This window comes from Oncorhynchus mykiss, chromosome 1, assembly GCF_057628025.1.
Source record: "Oncorhynchus mykiss isolate SJ-2025 chromosome 1, ASM5762802v1, whole genome shotgun sequence".
NCBI classification, from domain to species: domain Eukaryota; kingdom Metazoa; phylum Chordata; class Actinopteri; order Salmoniformes; family Salmonidae; genus Oncorhynchus; species Oncorhynchus mykiss.
Window position 1 is genome coordinate 27,322,418 of NC_143022.1, and position 21,311 is coordinate 27,343,728.

At 42.3% G+C, this 21,311-nt stretch overlaps 1 protein-coding gene across 1 annotated transcript in view; it reads right to left on the reverse strand.

Annotated features, from left to right (window-relative positions):
• Window positions 1-21,311, reverse strand: part of LOC110520038 (cadherin-13) — a 603,183-nt gene that overhangs the window by 89,414 nt on the left and 492,458 nt on the right. The window contains exons 9-10 of the mRNA XM_090218153.1: window positions 4,095-4,277; window positions 2,798-3,051 (exon numbers count right to left, since the gene is read on the reverse strand). Coding sequence (XP_090074279.1) covers window positions 2,798-3,051; window positions 4,095-4,277 — 437 coding nt within the window. The remainder of the gene's footprint in view (window positions 1-2,797; window positions 3,052-4,094; window positions 4,278-21,311) is intronic.

Genomic DNA, 21,311 nt, shown 5'->3' on the forward strand with positions numbered 1-21,311 from the left:
CCAAAGCATGATGCTGCCACCCCCGTACTTCACGGTTGGGATGGTGTTCTTCGGCTTGCAAGCTTCCCCCTTTTTCCTCCAAACATAACGACGGTCAATATGGCCAAACAGTTCTATTTTTGTTTCATCAGATCAGAGGACATTTCTACAAACCTACGATCTTTGTCCCCATGTGCAGTTGCAAACCATAGTCTGGCTTTTTTATGGCGGTTTTGGAGCAGTGGCTTCTTCCTTGCTGAGCGGCCATTCAGGTTATGTCGATATAGGACTTGTTTTACTGGAGATATAGGTACTTTTGTACCTGTTTCCTCCAGCATCTTCACTAGATCCTTTGCTGTTGTTCTCGGATTGATTTGCATTTTTCGCACCAAAGTACGTTTATCTCCAGGAGACAGAACGCGTCTCCTTCCTGAGGGGAATGACGGCTGCGTGGTCCCAAGGTGTTTATACTTGCGTACTATTGTTTGTACAGATGAACGTGGTACCTTCAGGCGTTTGGAAATTGCTCCCAAGGATGAACCAGACTTGTGGAGGTCTACAATTTTTTTCTAAGGTCTTGGCTGATTTCTTTTGATTTTCCCATGATGTCAAGCAAAGAGGCACTGAGTTTGAAGGTAGGCCTTGAAATACATTCACAGGTACACCTCCAATTGACTCAAATGATGTCAATTAGCCTATCAGAAGCTTCTAAAGCCATGACATCATTTTCTGGAATTTTCAAAGCTGTTGAAAGGCACAGTCAACTTAGAGTATGTAATCTTCTGACCCACTGAAATTGTGATACAGTGAATTATAAGTGACATAATCTGTCTGTAAACAATTGTTGGAAAAATGACATGTGTCATGCACAAAGTAGATGTCCTATCCGACTTGCCAAAACTATAGTTTGTTTACAAGAAATGTGTGGAGTGGTTGAAAAACAAGTTTTAATGACTCCAACCTAAGTGTATGTAAACTTACGACTTCAACTGAATATCTAGACTGAATATAAGCAAGTGATGTCTGCTAAATAATCAAGTTAGGTTTCTCCAGAAATAAATCATTCTAAAATACAAACTGGTTTTATTTACAAATGAGTGAGAATGTCTCAAGGAATGCCTTTTTCTCGCTCACTCTAGGCTCAATGAAAATGAAATCTCCAAAATATTGTTACTTTATAAACAAAGTGATTCTTATTATTATTAATTAATTTTGAATTATGTACAACAAAAACAGATATTCTCAGATATTCTCACAGATCCTCACACAAAATGCCCCATAGACATTAATTTTGAATCCTCCAATCCTCTAAATGTTATTATTGGTGGAGAGTCACGTCATTGAATTCTTTTTTTTTTTAGATATACTTTTGGCCTACCATAGGCGAAATGAGTATTGGTTACACTACAATTAGGGTGTGGAAATGTTATGCCCCTTAGATATTCATTTAGAATTGTCCAAACCTCTTATGCTGTAGCCTACTCCCGACCGTCACGTTGTACAGTGCAATATTTTCCATTCCATCCTAACGGAGACCCTGAGGGTTTCATTTTTCTCGGAATAGAAACACCATAATATTAATTAAATTAATTAAGCCAAATTTCTTTCATTCCCATGTACTATGTTATTACCAAAAAGGTTTTAAATTCTCTAGTAACGTCAATATGGGAGAATATCAAATGTTTCTCAAAGATGCCCTCCGGTGGTCAAACTAGCACTAACTTGCATTAATGTAATAAATGGCTGACAATTAAATAACGTGCCATAGAATGCTGAAGCAGCCCCCAAGGTGTTCTGCAGTATGGCACAACTTTTAAAGGAGGAACCACTGTAGAACCTAAAAGGGTTATTTGGCTGTCCTCGTAGGAGAACCATTTGAAGAACCCTTTTGGATTCCATGCAAAACCCTTTCCACAGAGGGCCTGATATCTATGACCTGATGTATTTACATGAAAATCTTAAAAATTTGATGTAACACCAACAATTCACGAGCTGTAGCATCACACATTTAGCATAAATCTCTCCTTAAAGCCAATAAAGCAATCACAACTTCCCCTTTTGTAATGCAAGAGAAGTTCACCTACATGTAATGGCTCCCCAAGGCTGCCAGGGAACAATTTGACTGTTACACACAGCAAAAAGTAATAGACCTCCTAGACACAGAGAATAGAGTTGACCTGAACACGCCTCTCTAGTAATAGGCCACCCTGGTGACAGAGGAATAATTGGACTGTTTACAGAAAGTTGACAGTCAGACAGGCAGTTTTATAAGAGGCGGTTGGCTGACATGCATAAGATGATAAATAGGGTGTCTGGTGATAGACAGGGCGGGACAGTTGAGGGATGGAGGGATGGAGAGAGAGGTGAGAGCTGAAACAGATGGAGAGATGTCTGGAAACCATGAGGTGTGCTGTCATGCCAGGCTACACTTCTGATAGGTCGTCTTTGTTCACCTTGTCACACTTGATCACCTTGTCACACTTACATGGAGAAGCTCACTGAGAAGAATCTCTCTCTTTCAATACCATAGACAAACTCTGCAGTTGAGAGATGGTAAAGAGGTGAAAAGAGAGAGAACAAACTTCCTTGTACATGATCGTTTTTGAACTGCCCGCCTTGACCAGTTTCAATCAATAACAAAGGGGAGTATCTGTGGAATCAACACCTGATGTGATTTACTGCACATTAATATACCTGCACACAGCTCATTGTTGTCAAGCTGGCAGTCAGTGTGGACCTAATGTCCACGCTGAATGTGTGGAACTCTGAATGCTGCAGAATGTTCTACCTGGTGCAGCTTGATGACCTCATCACTCACCTGATGCTCTGTGATTGGAGGACGTCTGGGTCGGTGGCGTTGAGTAAGGCCACGAAGCTTCCCAGGGGTACGTTCTCCATCTTGGTGACCTGAAGGGGGTCGGGGAAGAAGACTGGTCCTTCGTTGACGTCCAGGATGGTGATGTGTACGGTGGCTGTAGAACTGGAGCCGTAGCCCACATCTGGCACCAGGGGGTCCTCGTTCTCCACCTTGATCAGCAGCGTGTGGAACACTAAGCTCTCATAGTCTAGAGGCTGGAGGAGGAGAGGAGTGGAGAGGGGAGGAGAGGGGAGGGGAGGAGATGAGAGTGTTAATCATGTAGTTAACATGTCACTTCCACACTGAGTGGACAGAACATTAGGAAACCCTTCCTAATATTGAGTTGCACCCCCTTTTGCCCTTAAAACAGTCTCATGGACTCTGCAAGGTGTCGAATTGTTCCACAGAGATGCTGGTCTATGTTGACGCCAATGCTTCCCACAGTTGTGTCAAGTTGCCTGGATGTCCTTGACACACATAGGAAACTGTTGTGCGTGAAAAACCCAGCAGCGTTGCAGTTCTTGCCCCACTCAAACTGGTGACCCTGTCACCTACTACCATACCCCGTTCAAATGCACTTAAATATTTTATCTTGCCCATTCACCCTCTGAATGCACAATCCATGTCTCAATTCACCCTCTGAATGCACAATCCATGTCTCAATTGTCTCAAGGCTTAAAAATCCTAATTTAACCTGTTTCTTCACCACTGATTGAAGTGCATTTAACAAGTGACATCAGTAAGGGATCATAGCTGGTCAGTCTATGCTATGGAAAGAGCAAGTGTTCCTAATGTTTTGGACTCTCAGTGTGTAACAGGTTTCTCTTATAGTATGTCAATAGTGTAGGAGAAAATTACACATGAGAGTAAAGGGGCAAACTGCAGTGTACTAGAGTGAAACATACAACGTTACCAAGGTTACAAATATCCTGTATTTCTGTATCCTGTATTGCTATATTGCATGATAACATACATGTATTGGAATAATGAGAGCAATAAAAACTGTTGGTGCTACAGGTTCTTTACTGTGCAAGCTGTATGTTCATATCTCCAGTGAATTGGCCAAATCGTGCCGTATATAATATCACCATCCAACCTGCCTGTTACTGTGACACCAAAAACACACCTTTATTAGCTATTCCATGAACAAGAGAGATGAGAGATATTTGAGAAAGATAATTCAGAGAGACATTTGAGAGATAATTGAGAGAGATATTTGAGAGAGATAATTGAGATAACTTTCGGGCCCTGTGGTTACCTTAATGAGGGAAAGCATGCCCTCATTGTTGTCAGGGTTGGTTTGGATCTCAAAGCTCTGGGTGGGGTCACCTTTGATGATGGAGTAGATGGCTCGCCACGCCCCCGTCGCAGGGTCATCTCTGTCGTCCACAGTCAGGTTGACCACCACCCCTGTGGAGCCCTCATCCACATTGGCCTGGAACTGGAGGAACAGAGAGAGACAGAGGGACAAGACTGGTCAACTGACATATAGACAGCTGGTTTCTATTCAGTGGTCTGGAACTGGAGGGACAGAGGTACACTATTAGTCAGCACATATAAGGGCATCTGGAAATGTGTCAGTTAGGTTTAAAATAAGGTTTTTGTATTCTTCATCACGTCAGTGGACTTGGCGCTGACAAGTGAGGAATAGTGTATGTTGTTTTGTTCAAGGTAGGTTACCCAGTGTGAATCACGCTCCACTTGAAGTGACTTACATTTAGAGGCTATTAAACACACCATGTTCTCTCCCTCGCATTATTCACATTTCTCGAAAGCTATTCAGTTGAACATGAATCCAGTGTCAAACTCGTCTCTCTGTCTCTCTGTCCTTCATTCCCAACACTTCCATCCCATCCCTTCACAGACATCATTTGAACAGTTTTAGAAACTTCAGAGTGTTTTCTATCCAACACTAATAATAATATGCATATATTAGCATCTGGGACAGAGTAGGACGCAGTTCACTCTGGGCACGCTATTCATCCAAAAGTAAAAAGAAAGGGGAGAGAAGATCCTTTTTTGGCTTAATCTACACCATCCTCAAATTAAAGAATGCTGGAACAATTTAACTCAGGCTTTGACTAGAAGAGCAACCCAAACTGCTTTCTCTAACACCTCCCCCTCTTTACTTGAGAGATTGCTTCTCATACCCTCCCTGCTCTCTGTCTCATTCACTCACTCTTCACTCTCTCTCTGACTTTCTCTCTCTCTCTCTCTCTCTCTCTCTCTCTCTCTTCAATTCAATTGAAGGGGCTTTATTGGCATGGGAAACATATGTTAACATTGTCTAAGCAAGTGAAGTAGATAATAAACAAAAGTGAATTAAACAATAAAAATTAACAGTAAACATTACACTCAGAGAAGATCCAAAATAATAAAGACATTACAAATGTTGTATTATGTGTTGTAACGACTTGCAGATGGTTAAAGTACGAAAGGGAAAATAAATGAACATAAATATGGGTTGTATTTACATGTTGTTTGTGCTTCACTGGTTGCCCTTTTCTTGTGGCAACAGGTCACAAATCTTGCTGCTGTGATGGCACACTGTGGTATTTCACCCAGTAGATATGGGAGTTTATCAAAATCGGGTTTGTTTTCGAATTCTTTGTGGATCTGTGTAATCTGAGGGAAATAAGTCTCTCTAATATGATCATACATTTGGCAGGAGGTTAGGAAGTGCAGCTCAGTTTCCACCTCATTTTGTGGGCAGTGTGCACATAGCCAGTTTTCTCTTGAGAACCAGGTCTGCCTACGGCACCCTTGCTCAATAGCAAGGCTATGCTCACTGAGTCTGTACATAGTCAAAGCTTTCCTTACGTTTTTGGTCAGTCACAGTGGTCAGTTATTCTGCCACTGCGTACTCGCTGTTTAGGGCCAAATAGCATTCTAGTATGCTCTGTTTTTTTTGTTAATTCTTTCCAATGTGTCAAGTAATTATCTTTTTGTTTTCTCATGATTTGGTTGAGTCTGATTGTGTTGCTGTCCTTGGGCTCTGTGGGGTCTGTTTCTGTTTGTGAACAGAGCCCCAGGACCAGCTTGCTTAGGGGACTCTTCTCCAGGTTAATAATCTCTCTGTAGGTGATGGCTTTGTAAAGGTTTAGGAATTACTTCCTTTTAGGTGGTTGTAGAATTTAACGTCTCTTTTCTGGATTTTGATAATTAGCGGGTATCGGCCTAATTCTGCTCTGGATGCATTATTTGGTATTTTACGTTGTACACTGAGGATATATTTCAGAATTCTGCATGCAGAGTCTCAATGTGGTGCTTGTCCCATTTTGTGAAATGTTGGTTGATGAGTGGACCACAGATCTCATAACCATAAATGGCAATGGGTTCTATAACTGATTCAAGTAATTTTAACCAGATTCTAATTGGTATGTCGAAATTTTATGTTCCTTTTGATTGCATAGAATGCCCTTGCCTTGTCTCTCAGATCGTTCACAGCTTTGTGGAAGTTACCTATGGCGCTGATGTTTAGGCCGAGGTATGTATTGTTTTTTGTGTGCTCTATGGCAACAGTGTCTAGATGGAATTTGTGTTTGTGGTCCTGACGACTGGACCTTTTTTGGAACTTGCTGTTCCTTGCTTTCTGGGTGTCTATGTTTATGGTTGGACAGGCTTCTCAATTTCTTTCTTAGGTTTTTGCATTCTTTATCAAACCATTTGTCATTGTTGTTAATTTTCTGCAGTTTTCTGCTTGAAATTTGTAGATTTGATAGGGAAGCTGAGAGGTCAAATATACTTCTAATATTTTTACTGCCAGGTTTACACCTTCACTAATACAGTGGAACGTTTTGTCCAGGAAGTTGTTTAAAAGGGATTGAATTTGTTGTTGCCTTATTGTTTTTTTGTGGTAGGTTTCCACACTACATTCTTTCCAGCTATAGCATTTCTTAATATTACTCAGTTCCTTTGGCTTTGATGCCTCATGATTGACTATTGCTCTGTTCAAGTAGACTGTGATTTTGCTGTGATCTGATAGAGGTGTCAGTGGGCTGACTGTGAACACTGAGAGACTCTGGGTTGAGGTCAGTGATAAAGTAGTCCACAGTACTACTGCCAAGAGATGAGCTATAGGTGTACCTACCATAGGAGTCCCCTCAAAGCCTACCATTGACTATGTACATACACCGCGGGCGACAGAGCTGCTGGAGTTGAGACACATTTTTGTTGGTCATGTTGTCATAGTGGTGCCTAGGGGGGCATATGGGGGAGGGAATGCTGTCACCTCCAGGCAGGTGTTTGTCCCCCTTTGTGCTGAGGGTGTCAGGTTTTTGTTCGGTTCTGGAATTTAGGTCGCCACAGACTAGTACATGTCACTGGGCCTGGAAATGATTGATTTCCTCCTCCAGGATGGAAAAGCTGTCTTCATTAAAGTATGGGGATTCTTGTGGGGGGATATAGGTAGCACACAGGAGGACATTTTTCTCTGTTAAGATAATTTCCTTTTGAATTTCTAGCCAAATGTAAAATGTTCCTGTTTTGACCAATTTAATGGAGTGGGTTAGGTCTGCTCTATACCAAATTAGCATACCCCCTGAGTCTGTAGAATAAGCTTTTTCTATCACTCCCTTGAATGCTGTGGCCACCCTTTCCTGCTGGGCTCTCAGGTCGTTTGTGCCTGTGTGTATTATTATGTGGCCAGGTGAACCTAGTTGGTCCTCAGACAAAAGTTCTAGGGCACGCTGGGTGTTTGGACCCCACAGTTTAGACACATTGTGTTTGGGATTTTTTTTTTAAATTGTATATATTTCCTTTTTGAGTCCATAAGGAGTACAATCTGTGTCATGTGTATGTCCTCAGTGGGTGTGTGTGTGTGTGTGTGTGTGTGTGTGTGTGTGTGTGTGTGTGTGTGTGTGTGTGTGTGTGTGGTGGTGGGAGGGGGGGGGGGGGGGGGGGGCTGACAGGGGGGGTGCTCAGAGGGGGTGAAATCCCCAGTGCTTGGGGTTCTTCATTTGTCTGTCCCGCTGTGATGTTGAGGCTATGGTCAGGCTCTAGGGTGGACTGTTCTGCTGTGGTGTCAAGACTCTTGTTGGGAGCAGAGGTGAGCTCTTATGTTGGCTTCTCTGCATGGGTGGCCACCTCTCTAGCAGGTTGTTCTCTGTCACACGCCATCCCCTTCACCCTCTCCTCCAGAAGTCTGATCCTCTCCTCTAGTGCTCTGTTCTTCTCCAGCTCATGCTTTTTATCATGTTAAAGTTGTCTCACCACAGTCTAGAGTGCAGATATGTCTCTCTCCACCTCCAGCACTCCGGGTCTGGTTAAGGGGGTGTTGGGCTGGACTGTTGTCTGGGTCTGTGCTGACTGGAAAGTAATCACCTGCTGTTCCAGCTCCACCTGCCTTACCTCCAGCTGGGTAAATGTATCCTTCATTTCAATGAGGGAATAGAACTATGTGCTGAGAGGTTGACTTTTTGCTTGGGGTTGCTCGTCTGTGGGGTTATATAATGAATAGGTCTGGTCTGACCTGCTCGGGGTGGGGGTATCTTTCTCAAGGGAGAGCTTCTCCTGCTGAGCTAATTCTTTGATTAGGTGGAAGTCCAGCTGAAACTGTTTGGGGTTGCCCTGTACCAATACTGTTGAAGACCTATAGAAATGTATATTAGCTGACTCCGAGTCCTCGTTGTCAAGTATCTTGAAATTCCACCCATCAGTAACACCCTCCCTCTTAACAGAGGGGTAGTGTGTTGACATAGCACTGTGCCATGCCAGGGGATGGTCTGTGTGGAAGATGAGGTTGCTGATGTTCCCATTTTTATAGTAGTCAGCAAAAAGTGTCTCTTGATTTTTCATAAGAAGCTTCATTGTGTACTCATTTCTTGTCTTATTATTCTTTACATACACAGGGCACTGTATTTTAATTATCTATTACCAGCGGAAGGCAGCTTCTAAAGCCTCTCCATTAGGTTGGAGTAGACTGTGTGACTCTCCTGCCATTGTTGGGCTAAAGGGCTTTGACACCTCTCACTTGACACATCAGTGCTAATTGAAGTTGTATCAAGCTTGGCAGCCTTAATTTGGCATTCAGTCCTTATATAGTAATGTAATGTATTTTTCTTCTTGGCTTTTGGAAATAAAATATAGCTTCAGACTAAACATACTCACTCAGTTCCAGGTTGGATGGTGTTTTCAGGTTAATGTTGTTTACCAGAGCATTTGCTGTATAGCTTTGGAATAATAAGCTTTGGTAGTTGTAAACCTTCCAGGTGATTCAGTAATCCCATCCAAAATCAGGTTGTAGGTTTGGAGTTTGGATTTTGAGTGAAGGTTATGTTGTAGAGTGTAGCATTCTGTATATGTCCCTGACAAAAAAATCTAAGTTTATCTAACTCTAAATCTCTATATTTTTTAAGAACATGCTGAAACATGCAGGAGCTCATATGCTCATGACCTGTCTGTCTCCCTCTCTCTCTTCCAAGCAATGAGAGGTCGGTTTCAATCAGCAGTCAGCAGTTCTCTGTCCCTAGTTCCAGAGATTGTCTCCTTTCAAAGGCATCATCCAGGCCAATCTCACAGGCTAGTTGGTGTGGATGGAGTGTTTATTTTAGGCTTGACCAGGCCCATCTGACCAGACCCTGCTATCATCCCTGTTCAACACAGTATCAAGGCTGTCCTCTTTCAGCCCCAAGGGGATGGGGTGGGGCGTGGTGATGTTCACCTCTCTTGGGAATGATCTGACTCAGAGAGAACATGCGGCCAGGGGACACTAATACTGGTTGTGTCCCACATGGCACCATATTCCCTTTATAGTGCACTACTTTTGACAAGGGTCCATCGGCTGCATTTGAGACACAGACTCCCTATCTGTCTGTGAATGCCAGGTTAAGAAGTCTGAGGGCTGTACTGAGGCTTTCCGGGGTGAAGTAGCAGCACTAAAATATTCCATAGCTCACCTCACCTGAATTGAAAGTTTGTGTGGAAAGAAAGAGATACAGACATATGTATGCAAGCACACACACACAAAGGACCCTGTTGTTGTAGCAGCCCTTAATTAGACACTGTTGCATGGTGCATTGTGAAGCGGAACACTCTAGAAGCATTACAGCATCCAGCCAACAGCAATTCCCTCTCTCTCTGTTAGGACCATTACTGTATCACAGCTTACAGCCTAACGTTTCAAACACAGAACACTCTGTTAAAGGAAAGTGTTGTATCCCAGATCACAGTGTATTCTGTCAGGATGGTATTGTGTCATAGATTACCACTCGATCTCCCAACACCGTGAGCAAAAACATAGATTTTTGCCAAGAACCATTTTCAAAAACACACTTTAAACAACGCAGTCATTTAGGCTAATGAGGAAGGTAACAAAATGTTCTTCTGAAGGAGAGAAAGAGAAAGAAAGAAAATAAACACAGAGAGCGAGACAAATACAGAGAGAGAGAGAGGCAAATACTTAGAGAGAGAGATCTGAATCTAAAAATTTCAAATAGAAAACCGAAGAAAATTAACAATGACAAATGGTTTGATGAAGAATGCAAAAACCTAAGAAATAAATTGAAAAACCAGCAGCAAACCACCCTGCATCCCACTGCTGTCTTGCTTAAGAAGCTAAGCAGCGTTGGTCCTGGTCAGTCTCTGGATGGGAGACCAGATGCTGCTAGAAGTGGTGTTGGAGGGCCAGTAGGAGGCACCCTTTTGTCTGGTATAAAAATATACATATATATCTCAAAAATAAAAAAATCCATCCAAAAACATGAAAATTTGCCTTCACTATGGTGAATCACTAAAACAATACAGAAATACACTATGAAAATAGAAGGAACAGCATAACAGAAATCAGCTCAATGTAATTGAAGAATCGATAGAATCTAACCACTTCTGGGAAAACAGTAAACAAACAACCACACAAAGAGATATCTATCCAAAACGGAGATGTATGGGAAAACCACTTCTCCAATCTTTTTGGCCCTATAACAAAAAACAAACAGCAAAAACATGATCAAATACAAATCTTAGAATCAACTATTAAAACTTCTTGAATCTACTTGAGACGCACATGTCCCAAGTAGGCACCTGGAAATGCAAATGCGCTACGCTAAATGCTAAATGTACTCGTTAAAACTCAAACCTTGATCAAAATTCACAAGCAGGGTATTAAATTAAAGCTACACTCGTTGTGAACCTAGCCAGCAAGTCAGATTTTTAAAATGCTTTTCGGCGAAAGCATCAGAAGCTATTATCTGATAGCATGCACCCCCCAAAATGCCAGCTCGACACGTAAACAACAGATTTTGCGATAGACGGCGCTACCCAAAACGCAGAAATAAAATATAAAACATTCATTACCTTAGACGAGCTTCTTTCTTGGCACTCCTATATGCCCCATAAACATCACTATTGGGTCTTTTTTTCGTTTAAATCGGTCCATATATACCCAAAATAGCTTTGTATTGAAGTAGTGTCATTCAGAAAAATTCATCGTTTTTAAACGCTGCGTAATTTTTTAAAATTAAAAAAGTCGACGATAAACTTTCACAAAACACTTCGAAATCCTTTTGTAATCCAACTTTAGGTATTAGTAAACGTTTATAATCTATCAAAACGATTACAGGGCGATGTCTCTTCAATAGGTCCTCACTTCAAAAACAATGCAATCTGATCTCTCCTTGAACTGCATCCGGGTGAAGACTGGATAACTTGGGGTCAGACAGATGGATTTTCCAACAATTAATTCGATTGAAAATTAGTACAATGGCGCCATCGTGCGGAATTTGTATGAAGTGCAGGCAAATTTCCATTAAATTCTGTTGTCCTTTAACAACTGGTGGAAGTGACTTATGGAAATTATTTTTTGCTTTCAGAGAGCAGTTTTTCTTGCGTTTTTCAATGAAACACACGCTCTGTTATAGTCACAGCCGTGATTTAACCAGTTTTATAAACTTCAGAGTGTTTTCTATCCACACATACTAATCATATGCATATACTATATTCCTGGCATGAGTAGCAGGACGCTGAAAAGTTGCGCGATTTTTAACAGAATTTTCAAAAAAGGGGGGGGTAGATCTAACAGGTTAAAGACTACCAGAACCCACTGGATTCTCCAATTACATTGAATGAATTACATGACAAATACAAACCTTTTCAACACAAAAAAGGCCTGTTGGATTGATGGTATCCTCAAAGAAATTATAAAATATACAGACCACAAATTAAAATTGGCTATACTTAAACTCTTTAACAAGATCCTTAGCTCTGAAAGTTTCCCCAATATTTGGAACCAAGGATTGATCCCCCCAATCCACAAAATTGGAGACAAATTTGACCCCAATAACTACAGTGGGATATGCGTCAACAGCAACCTTGGGAAAATGCTCTACAATATCATTAACAGCAGACTTGTACATTTCCACCACAATGAAGACAATGTACTAAGCAAATGTCAAATTGGCTTTTTACCGGACGACAGACCATGTATTCACCCTGCACACCCTATTTGACAAACAAACAAAGCAAAGCAAAGGCAAAGTGTTCTCATGAAAGTGGTGTTGGGGTAAAAATAGCAACATTATAAAATCCATGTACACAAACAACAAGTGTGCGGTTAAAATTGGCAAAAAACACACACATTTCTTTCCACAAGGCCATGGGGTGAGACAGGGATGCAGCTTAAGCCCCACCCTCTTCAACATATATATCAACGAATTGGTGAGGGCACTAAAACAGTCTGCAGCCCCCGGCCTCACCCTACTAGAACGAATTGGTGAGGGCACTAAAACAGTCTGCAGCCCCCGGCCTCACCCTACTAGAACCTGAAGTCAAATGTCTACTGTTTGCTGAGAATCTGGAGCTTCTGTCCCCAACCAAGGAGGGTTGGGCCTACAGCAGCACCTAGATCTGCTGCACAGATTATGTCAGACCTGGGCCCTGACAGTAACCTCAGTAAGACCAAAATAATGGTTTTCCAAAAAAGGTCCTGTTGCCAGATCCACAAATACAAATTCCATCTAGACACCGTTGCCCTAGAACATACAAAAAACTATACATACCTCGGCCTAAACATCAGCGCCACAGGTAACTTCCACAAAGCTGTGAACGATCTGAGAGACAAGGTAAGAAGGACTTCTATGCCATCAAAAAGTACATACAATTTGACATACCAGTTAGGATCTGGCTAAAAATACTTGAATCAGTCATGGAACCCATTTCCCTTTATGGTTGTGAGGCTCGGGGTCCTCTCAGCAACCAAGAATTCACAAAATGGAACAAGCACCAAATTGAGACTCTGCATGCAGAATTCTGTAAAAATATCCTCAACGTTCAACGTAAAACACCAAATAATGCATGCAGAGCAGAATGAGGCCGTTACCAGCTAATTATCAAAATCCAGAAAAGGGACGTTAAATTCTACAACCACCTAAAAATAAATGATTCCCAAATCCTCAATAGCAAAGCCATCACCTACAGAGAAATTAACATGGAGAAGATCCCCCTAAGCAGGCTGGTCCTGGAACTCCCTTCACAAACACAAACAGACCCACCGAGCTCCAGGACAGCAACACAATTAGACGCAACCAAATAATGAGAAAAATAAAAGACAATTACTTGAAACATAGGAAATAATTAACAAAGCTTTGACTATGTACAGACCCAGTGAGCATAGCCTTGCTATTGAGCAAGGCCGCCATAGGCATAGCTGGCTCTCAAGAAGACAGGCTATGTGCACACTGCCCACAAAATGAGGTGGAAACTGAGCTGCACTTCCTAACCCCCTGCCAAATGTATGATCATATTAGAGAGACATATTTCCCTCAGATTACACAGATCCACAAAGAATTCGAAAACAAACCCAATTTTGATAAACTCCCATATCTATTGGGCGAGTGTGCCAGTGTGCCATCACAGCAGCAAGATTTGTGACCGGATGCCACTAGAATACAACCCATATTTATGTTATTTATTTTCCCTTTTGCGCTTTTACTATTTTCACATAATATGACATTTTAAGTGTTATTTTGGAACTTTTGTGAGTGTAATGTTTACTGTAAATTGTTATTGTTTATTTCACTTCTGTTTATTATCTACTTCACTTGCTTTGGCAATGTTAACGTATGTTTCCCATGCCAATAAAGCCCTTAAATTGAATTGAATTGAGAGATAGAGAGAGAGAGACAAATACACACACACAGAGAGAGAGAGAGAGAGAGAGAGAGAGAGAGAGAGAGAGAGAGAGAGAGAGAGAGAGAGAGAGACCCTGTCCTGATGTTAAACCTCAAACGGGATCCTCAATGGAAGAGAACATGATAGGTTGCTGAGCACCATGACATCCTGTTCTATGTCTGCTCTCTTACACCGCACACTGATTAACAAGCTGCTATAGCGACAAACCAGACCTCAGTCTCCCATCTCAGCCATGCTGTCAGATGAATGTATTCAATCTCTGGGCTGTTGCCACTTAGCCCTGCCCTGCTACTGATAAGACCCCAATACCACTGAGTGTACAAAACAACCAGCGGTGTGAGAGAATGGGGGAAATAACCACCAACTCAGGCTCTCCTGGGTATGTGTGCTTTTACAACGTGTGTGTGGTTAAGTGTGTGTCTGAAAAAAAGGGCCATCGCTACAACACATACTGCTTGTTAACTGTAAAAATGTCCTGTCTTATCTCTCCGTGCACTCACCATTTGTTTCTGACAATGCATGCATATTGATCTAATCTGGCTGTATAATTGGAGCAGGGGGTAAATATCAAACCTCATTAACACCATTTTGGAAAATACCCATTCCTCCCTTCATTCATCATGCAATGCCACCTGGCACTATGAGCCTGTTGGAAGGCAGCGACCCTGGCTTTATTTCAGTTGAGATGTCCTCTCTATGTGCTGTCAATGAGTGGTGTCTACTCTGCCTGTCTGTCAGTCCCTGGCCTTCCTCTCAGCCTGCACTAATGTTAAGTGGAGTGAAGAGGAGAATGAACATCTCTCTATCTCCACCTCTCTCTCTTCTCACAGTGATATAAATTGTACCATCACACGTCCATCATACACATCTTTTTACACCTCAACCCATCCTTCTCGGTGGCAGCCCCCCCTTCCTCTGACAGACTGCAGAGAAGAGAGATAAAAGTGCAGAGATTCCCGACCGTCAGACATAATGGCTTATGAATATAAATGTGGTTTGATTTGGTTGGTCTGACAGAGATACAGCCATGCAGGGAGAGAACACAGAATACAGCAGAGCAACTGTTCATCTTAATGGAAAGTGCTTTGTGCCACGTTTCTGTGGCCCCGTAGATTGAGCTGACAACAAACACACAGTGGCATGTCACTTTAGTCCCTGGCGAGACAACACTATTCCCTTAAGGAGCCTTGCCATCACAGCCAAGATTCTAACGCTCAAAGGTACATGTCTTTCTACAGACAGTAGTGTTCTCTCTCCCATCATCATCTGACCTGACTTCACAAAATCAACTGAAAAGCCCCCAAAGAAAAATCCTATGCTGCAACTTTTCTCATAATTTTTCCACTTAGGTTTGATACTTTTGAAAGGTTAATTTATTTGAACTGCGCATGCTCTTATTCGTATGTGGGTAATTAGCATGCTAGCAGTATTTTGAGAAAATATCCTCACACACACACACACACACACACACACACACACACACACACACACACACTCCTCCTACATACATGGGCCAAGGAAGGTAATGAGCTTACCTGCATCATTATTCAATTTGAAGAGATCCAGCTCAAGCTGTTCCCATAGATACACTTCAGCTGAACATGTGGCACAGAAAACCAGCTCTGCCTTTATTAGTTGATATAACTATAACAGTAAAATGGACTCTAATCATTGCATTAACCTAGACAGTGAAATAACATCAATACTTTTCAACCAAACTTGAACATAACAACCTGGCTGACAGCTATAACAGACTTGTGTTGCTATGCAGGTTGCTTTGCACATATACAATGAAGGCAATGTAAATAACTTTGTTTGCACCTTGAACCCACAGAGAAAATGATGTACACACTACTGCCAACTCTTAACTTCACGGGAAAAGATGGGCACACAAAAAACAAGTTCCACAGTCAATTATAACCTTATACAACCAGTCCTCTAGTGACAACAGCTTGTCGCCAACTACAGTTTGCCACCATGTATAGTAAAAGTGCTCAGTGGGTGCTTGACTTCAGAGTGATGTCATTATTGAATGGACAACAACCTTTTTTTTGTATACAGTTTCAGTTAAAGATTCAGCCTTAACACCTTCTAGGCACGCAGTATGTAAAGTAAGTATGAAAAAAGTTCCAATGTTTTTTTCTAGTTCACTTTCAGAGAAACGGTTATATTTTGTATTTCAGATAGAAAGGATCAGCTAGCATTCAAAGGCATGCAATAACAACCACTACTACATTAACTGAACACGAAGCTAAATGAGCTTGCACCACCTGACCCAATGCTTGACATGACAAAAGGCTACAGGCTACAAGGTATGATATACACTGCTCAAAAAAATAAAGGGACCACTTAAACAACACAATGTAACTCCAAGTCAATCACACTTCTGTGAAATCAAACTGTCCACTTAGGAAGCAACACTGATTGATAATAAATTTCACATGCTGTTGTGCAAATGGAATAGTCAACAGGTGGAAATTATAGGCAATTAGCAGGACACCCCCAATAAAGGAGAGGTTCTGCAGGTGGGGACCACAGACCACTTCTCAGTTCCTATGCTTCCTGGCTGATGTTTTGGTCACTTTTGAATGCTGGCGGTGTTTTCACTCTAGTGGTAGCATGAGACGGAGTCTACAACCCACACAAGTGGCTCAGGTAGAGCAGATCAATGCGAGCTGTGGCAAGAAGGTTTGCTGTGTCTGTCAGCGTAGTGTCCAGAGCATGGAGGCGCTACCAGGAGACAGGCCAGTACATCAGGAGATGTGGAGGAGGCCGTAGGAGGGCAACAACCCAGCAGCAGGACCGCTACCTCCGCCTTTGTGCAAGGAAGAGCAGGAGGGGCACTGCCGGAATCCTGCAAAATGAACTCCAGCAGGCCACAAATGTGCATGTGTCTGCTCAAACGGTCAGAAACAGACTCCATGAGGGTGGTATGAGGGCCCGACGTCCACAGGTGGGGGTTGTGCTTACAGCCCAACACCGTGCAGGACGTTTGGCATTTGCTAGAGAACACCAAGATTGGCAAATTCGCCACTGGCGCCCTGTGCTCTTCACAGATGAAAGCAGGTTCACACTGAGCACGTGACAGACGTGACAGAGTCTGGAGACGCCGTGGAGAACGTTCTGCTGCCTGCAACATCCTCCAGCATGACCGGTTTGGCGGTGGGTCAGTCATGGTGTGGGGTGGCATTTCTTTGGGGCGCCGCACAGCCCTCCATGTGCTCGCCAGAGGTAGCCTGACTGCCATTAGGTACCGAGATGAGATCCTCAGACCCCTTGTGAGACCATATGCTGGTGCGGTTGGCCCTGGGTTCCTCCTAATGCAAGACAAAGCTAGACCTCATGTGGCTGGAGTGTGTCAGCAGTTCCTGCAAGAGGAAAGCATTGATGCTATGGACTGGCCCGCCCGTTCCCCAGACCTGAATCCAATTGAGCACATCTGGGACATCATGTCTCGCTCCATCCACCAACGCCACATTGCACCACAGACTGTCCAGGAGTTGGTGGATGCTTTAGTCCAGGTCTGGGAGGAGATCCCTCAGGAGACCATCCGCCACCTCATCAGGAGCATGCCCAGGCGTTGTAGGGAGGTCATACAGGCACGCGGAGGCCACACACACTACTGAGCCTCATTTTGACTTGTTTTAAGGACTTTACATCAAAGTTGGATCAGCCTGTAGTGTGGTTTTCCACTTTAATTTTGAGTGTAACTCCAAATCCAGACCTCCATGGGTTGATAAATTTGATTTCCATTGATAATTTTTGTGATTTTGTTGTCAGCACATTCAACTATGTAAAGAAAAAAGTATTTATTAAGAATATTTCATTCATTCAGATCTAGGATGTGTTATTTTAGTGTTCCCTTTATTTTTTTGAGCAGTGTATTTAAAACTGTTTAAATTACTATTTTTACCCAGTAAGCACCTGCAACTTACCACAGGTCAGGTGAGATAAATTACACTTAAATGAGAATCACTTGCCTTCAACCAAATTATTTGGAATTTTGAATAATTTCGTCCCAGCCATTTCTTTTAATTTCTAAGGGAAAGTCTATATTTCAGTTTAGATATTTTTTTCCCCTTAGTGTGAACAACAAATGGTTTTTAAATTTCAACTTATTTTTCAAGAAAAAGTTAATCGTGCTAGGGTGCCGCAACTGTGCAACATACAGAAAGGGCCCTCAATGTTACGTGCTTTGTGACAAAGTGAAAAGGCCTAGGCTGACAGTATACAGTGGGGGGAAAAAAGTATTAAGTCAGCCACCAATTGTGCAAGTTCAACCACTTAAAAAGATGAAAATCACATTGTAGGATTTTTAATGAATTTATTTGCAAATTATGGTGGAAAATAAGTATTTGGTCATCTACAAACAAGCAAGATTTCTGGCTCTCACAGACCTGTAACTTCTTCTTTAATTAAGAGGCTCCTCTGTCCTCCACTCGTTACCTGTATTAATGGCACCTGTTTGAACTTGTTATCAGTATAAAAGACACCTGTCCACAACCTCAAACAGTCACACTCCAAACTCCACTATGGCCAAGACCAAAGAGCTGTCAAAGGACACCAGAAACAAAATTGTAGATCTGCACCAGGCTGGCAAGACTGAATCTGCAATAGGTAAGCAGCTTGGTTTGAAGAAATCAACTGTGGGAGCAATTATTAGGAAATGGAAGACAAACAAGACCACTGATAATCTCCCTCGATCTGGGGCTCCACGCAAGATCTCACCCCGTGGGGTCAAAATGATCACAGGAACGGTGAGCAAAAATCCCAGAACCACACGGGGGGTCCTAGTGAATGACCTGCAGAGAGCTGGGACCAAAGTCACAAAGCCTACTATCAGTAACACACTACGCCGCCAAGGACTCAAATCCTGCAGTGCCAGACGTGTCCCCCTGCTTAAGCCAGTACATGTCCAGGCCCGTCTGAAGTTTGCTAAAGAGCATTTGGATGATCCAGAAGAAGATTGGGAGAATGTCATATGGTCAGATTAAACCAAAATAGAACTTTTTGGTAAAAACTCAACTCATTGTGTTTGGAGGACAAAGAATGCTGAGTTGCATCCAAAGAACACCATACCTACTGTGAAGCATGGGGGTGGAAACATCATGCTTTGGGGCTGTTTTTCTGCAAAGGGACCAGGACGACTGATCCGTGTAAAGGAAAGAATGAATGGGGCCATGTATCATGAGATTTTGAGTGAAAACCTCCTTCCATCAGCAAGGGCATTGAAGATGAAACGTGGCTGGGTCTTTCAGCATGACAATGATCCCAAACACACCACCCGGGCAACGAAGGAGTGGCTTCGTAAGAAGCATTTTAAGGTCCTGGAGTGGCCGCCAGTCTCCAGATCTCAACCCCATAGAAAATCTTTGGAGGGAGTTGAAAGTCCGTGTTGCCCAGCAACAGCCCCAAAACATCACTGGTCTAGAGGAGGTCTGCATGGAGGAATGGGCCAAAAAAACAGCAACAGTGTGTGAAAACCTTGTGAAGACTTACAGAAAACGCTTGACCTCTGTCATTTCCAAAAAAGGGTATATAACAAAGTATTGAGATGAACTTTTGTAATTGACCAAATACTTATTTTCCACCATAATTTGCAAATAAATTCATTAAACATCCTACAATGTGATTTTCTGGATTTTTTTTTCTCATTTTGTCTGTCATAGTTGAAGTGTACCTATGATGAAAATTACAGGCCTCTCTCATCTTTTTAAGTGGGAGAACTTGCACAATTGGTGGCTGACTAAATACTTTTTTGCCCCACTGTATGTATGTCATTAACTAGACAATGCAAGGTTATGGCCCAACAATGCAAAAGCCCAACAATGCATCTGGCTGAGGATTGCGTTCTTGCAGATAAACTATTCATTTTACCACTTGCCCCCCCCCCCCCCCCGACTTTGCTGATAGCTACTTTATTGTGAACTTACTATGCCTGCAATATGTGGTTATCTTAAGATTAATGCACTAACTGTAAGTCACTCTGGATAAGAGAATCTGCTAAATGACTAAAATGTAAATGTAAACAAATATCAATTTGGCTACTACAACCCATACTTGATGAAATTAATGCTTTAACTTTTAAAGTACTTGATCACTTACATTAATTAACAGTCACTTGAAGCTTGTGAGGCCATGTGAGGAAGACAATGGAAAGAAATGTCATACATTCAATGAAAAGTAGATACAATAATGTGTAACTTCATACAGCAAAGTATTGTTGGTGGTAGGATGGTACTTTAACAAGAAAGGCTATCAGCTATTTGAATGGGGACTCTTCAGTGCTCCCTGAAGAGACGTCTTGTGTTCTCCAGACCTGAAGGACGGCACTACTCTGAACAAACCACTCAAGTGTTCATACACTCTACACAGACCCTCTCAGGACCACTGAGTGTCTGGCGAACATGAGAGGATTCCTATTCATCTCAATATCTAAATGACATGAGGAAAGATATGGAATGCAATTGGCCCTCTTCAGACACTGTGGGTTTAAGATCATGTTTATACACCACATGGTCGTTCATACCAAATGGCTTCGTCTATTTGAATACGATAGAGAAAGGAAAGGTTAAGCTAAACTACTGCCACTTTGATATACAGTACCTTGATAGGTTACAAGGAAAACACACAAAATCTTATCTATTTGGATATATTTTGTCAGCACAAAGCATTCAAGCAGAAATAAAGATGGTCTGAACCCCAGGTTTCTTCCTGCCTCCTCCCCATCACTATCCTCCCACACGGACACAGCCCATTCCATCAAAGCAACAGACAGTATGGCAACAGTATGGCAGCCTTCACTGAGACAGCCAGCCCAACCCTGACAAATAGCCCAGCCTAGCACAGCCTGGCCCTGAGGACAGACCTCAGTGTTTCAGTTATCACCGTTAAAGGGGCAGTGCAGTCAAAAACTCAATCTTCTGTTTAAAAAAAACAACAATATTTCCACACTACGATGTCGAAATAACACTATCAAATTGTAAACATGATGATAATGCCCGTTTAGTGTAAGATTTTTTTGCCTGGAATTTGTCTTTTCAGGTGGGATCGAGTTTTTGGCCCAGAGCATGAAATCGAAATCTGATTATTCTGACCAATGACTAGTCTTCCTTTTTGCATATGTATCCTCCTACTTCGAATGGATAAGCGGGGTAGATCACAGATGATCACAGGTGTCAAACTCATCCCACAGAGGACCAAGTGGCTGTTGTGTTTTTGCTCATCCCTCATGATGAATTAAGGTCACTAATATTTTTTTTTAACTAGGCAAGTCAGTTAAGAACAATTTCTTATTTACAATGACGGCCTACCCCAACCAAATCTGTACGACGCTGAGCCAATGATGCAC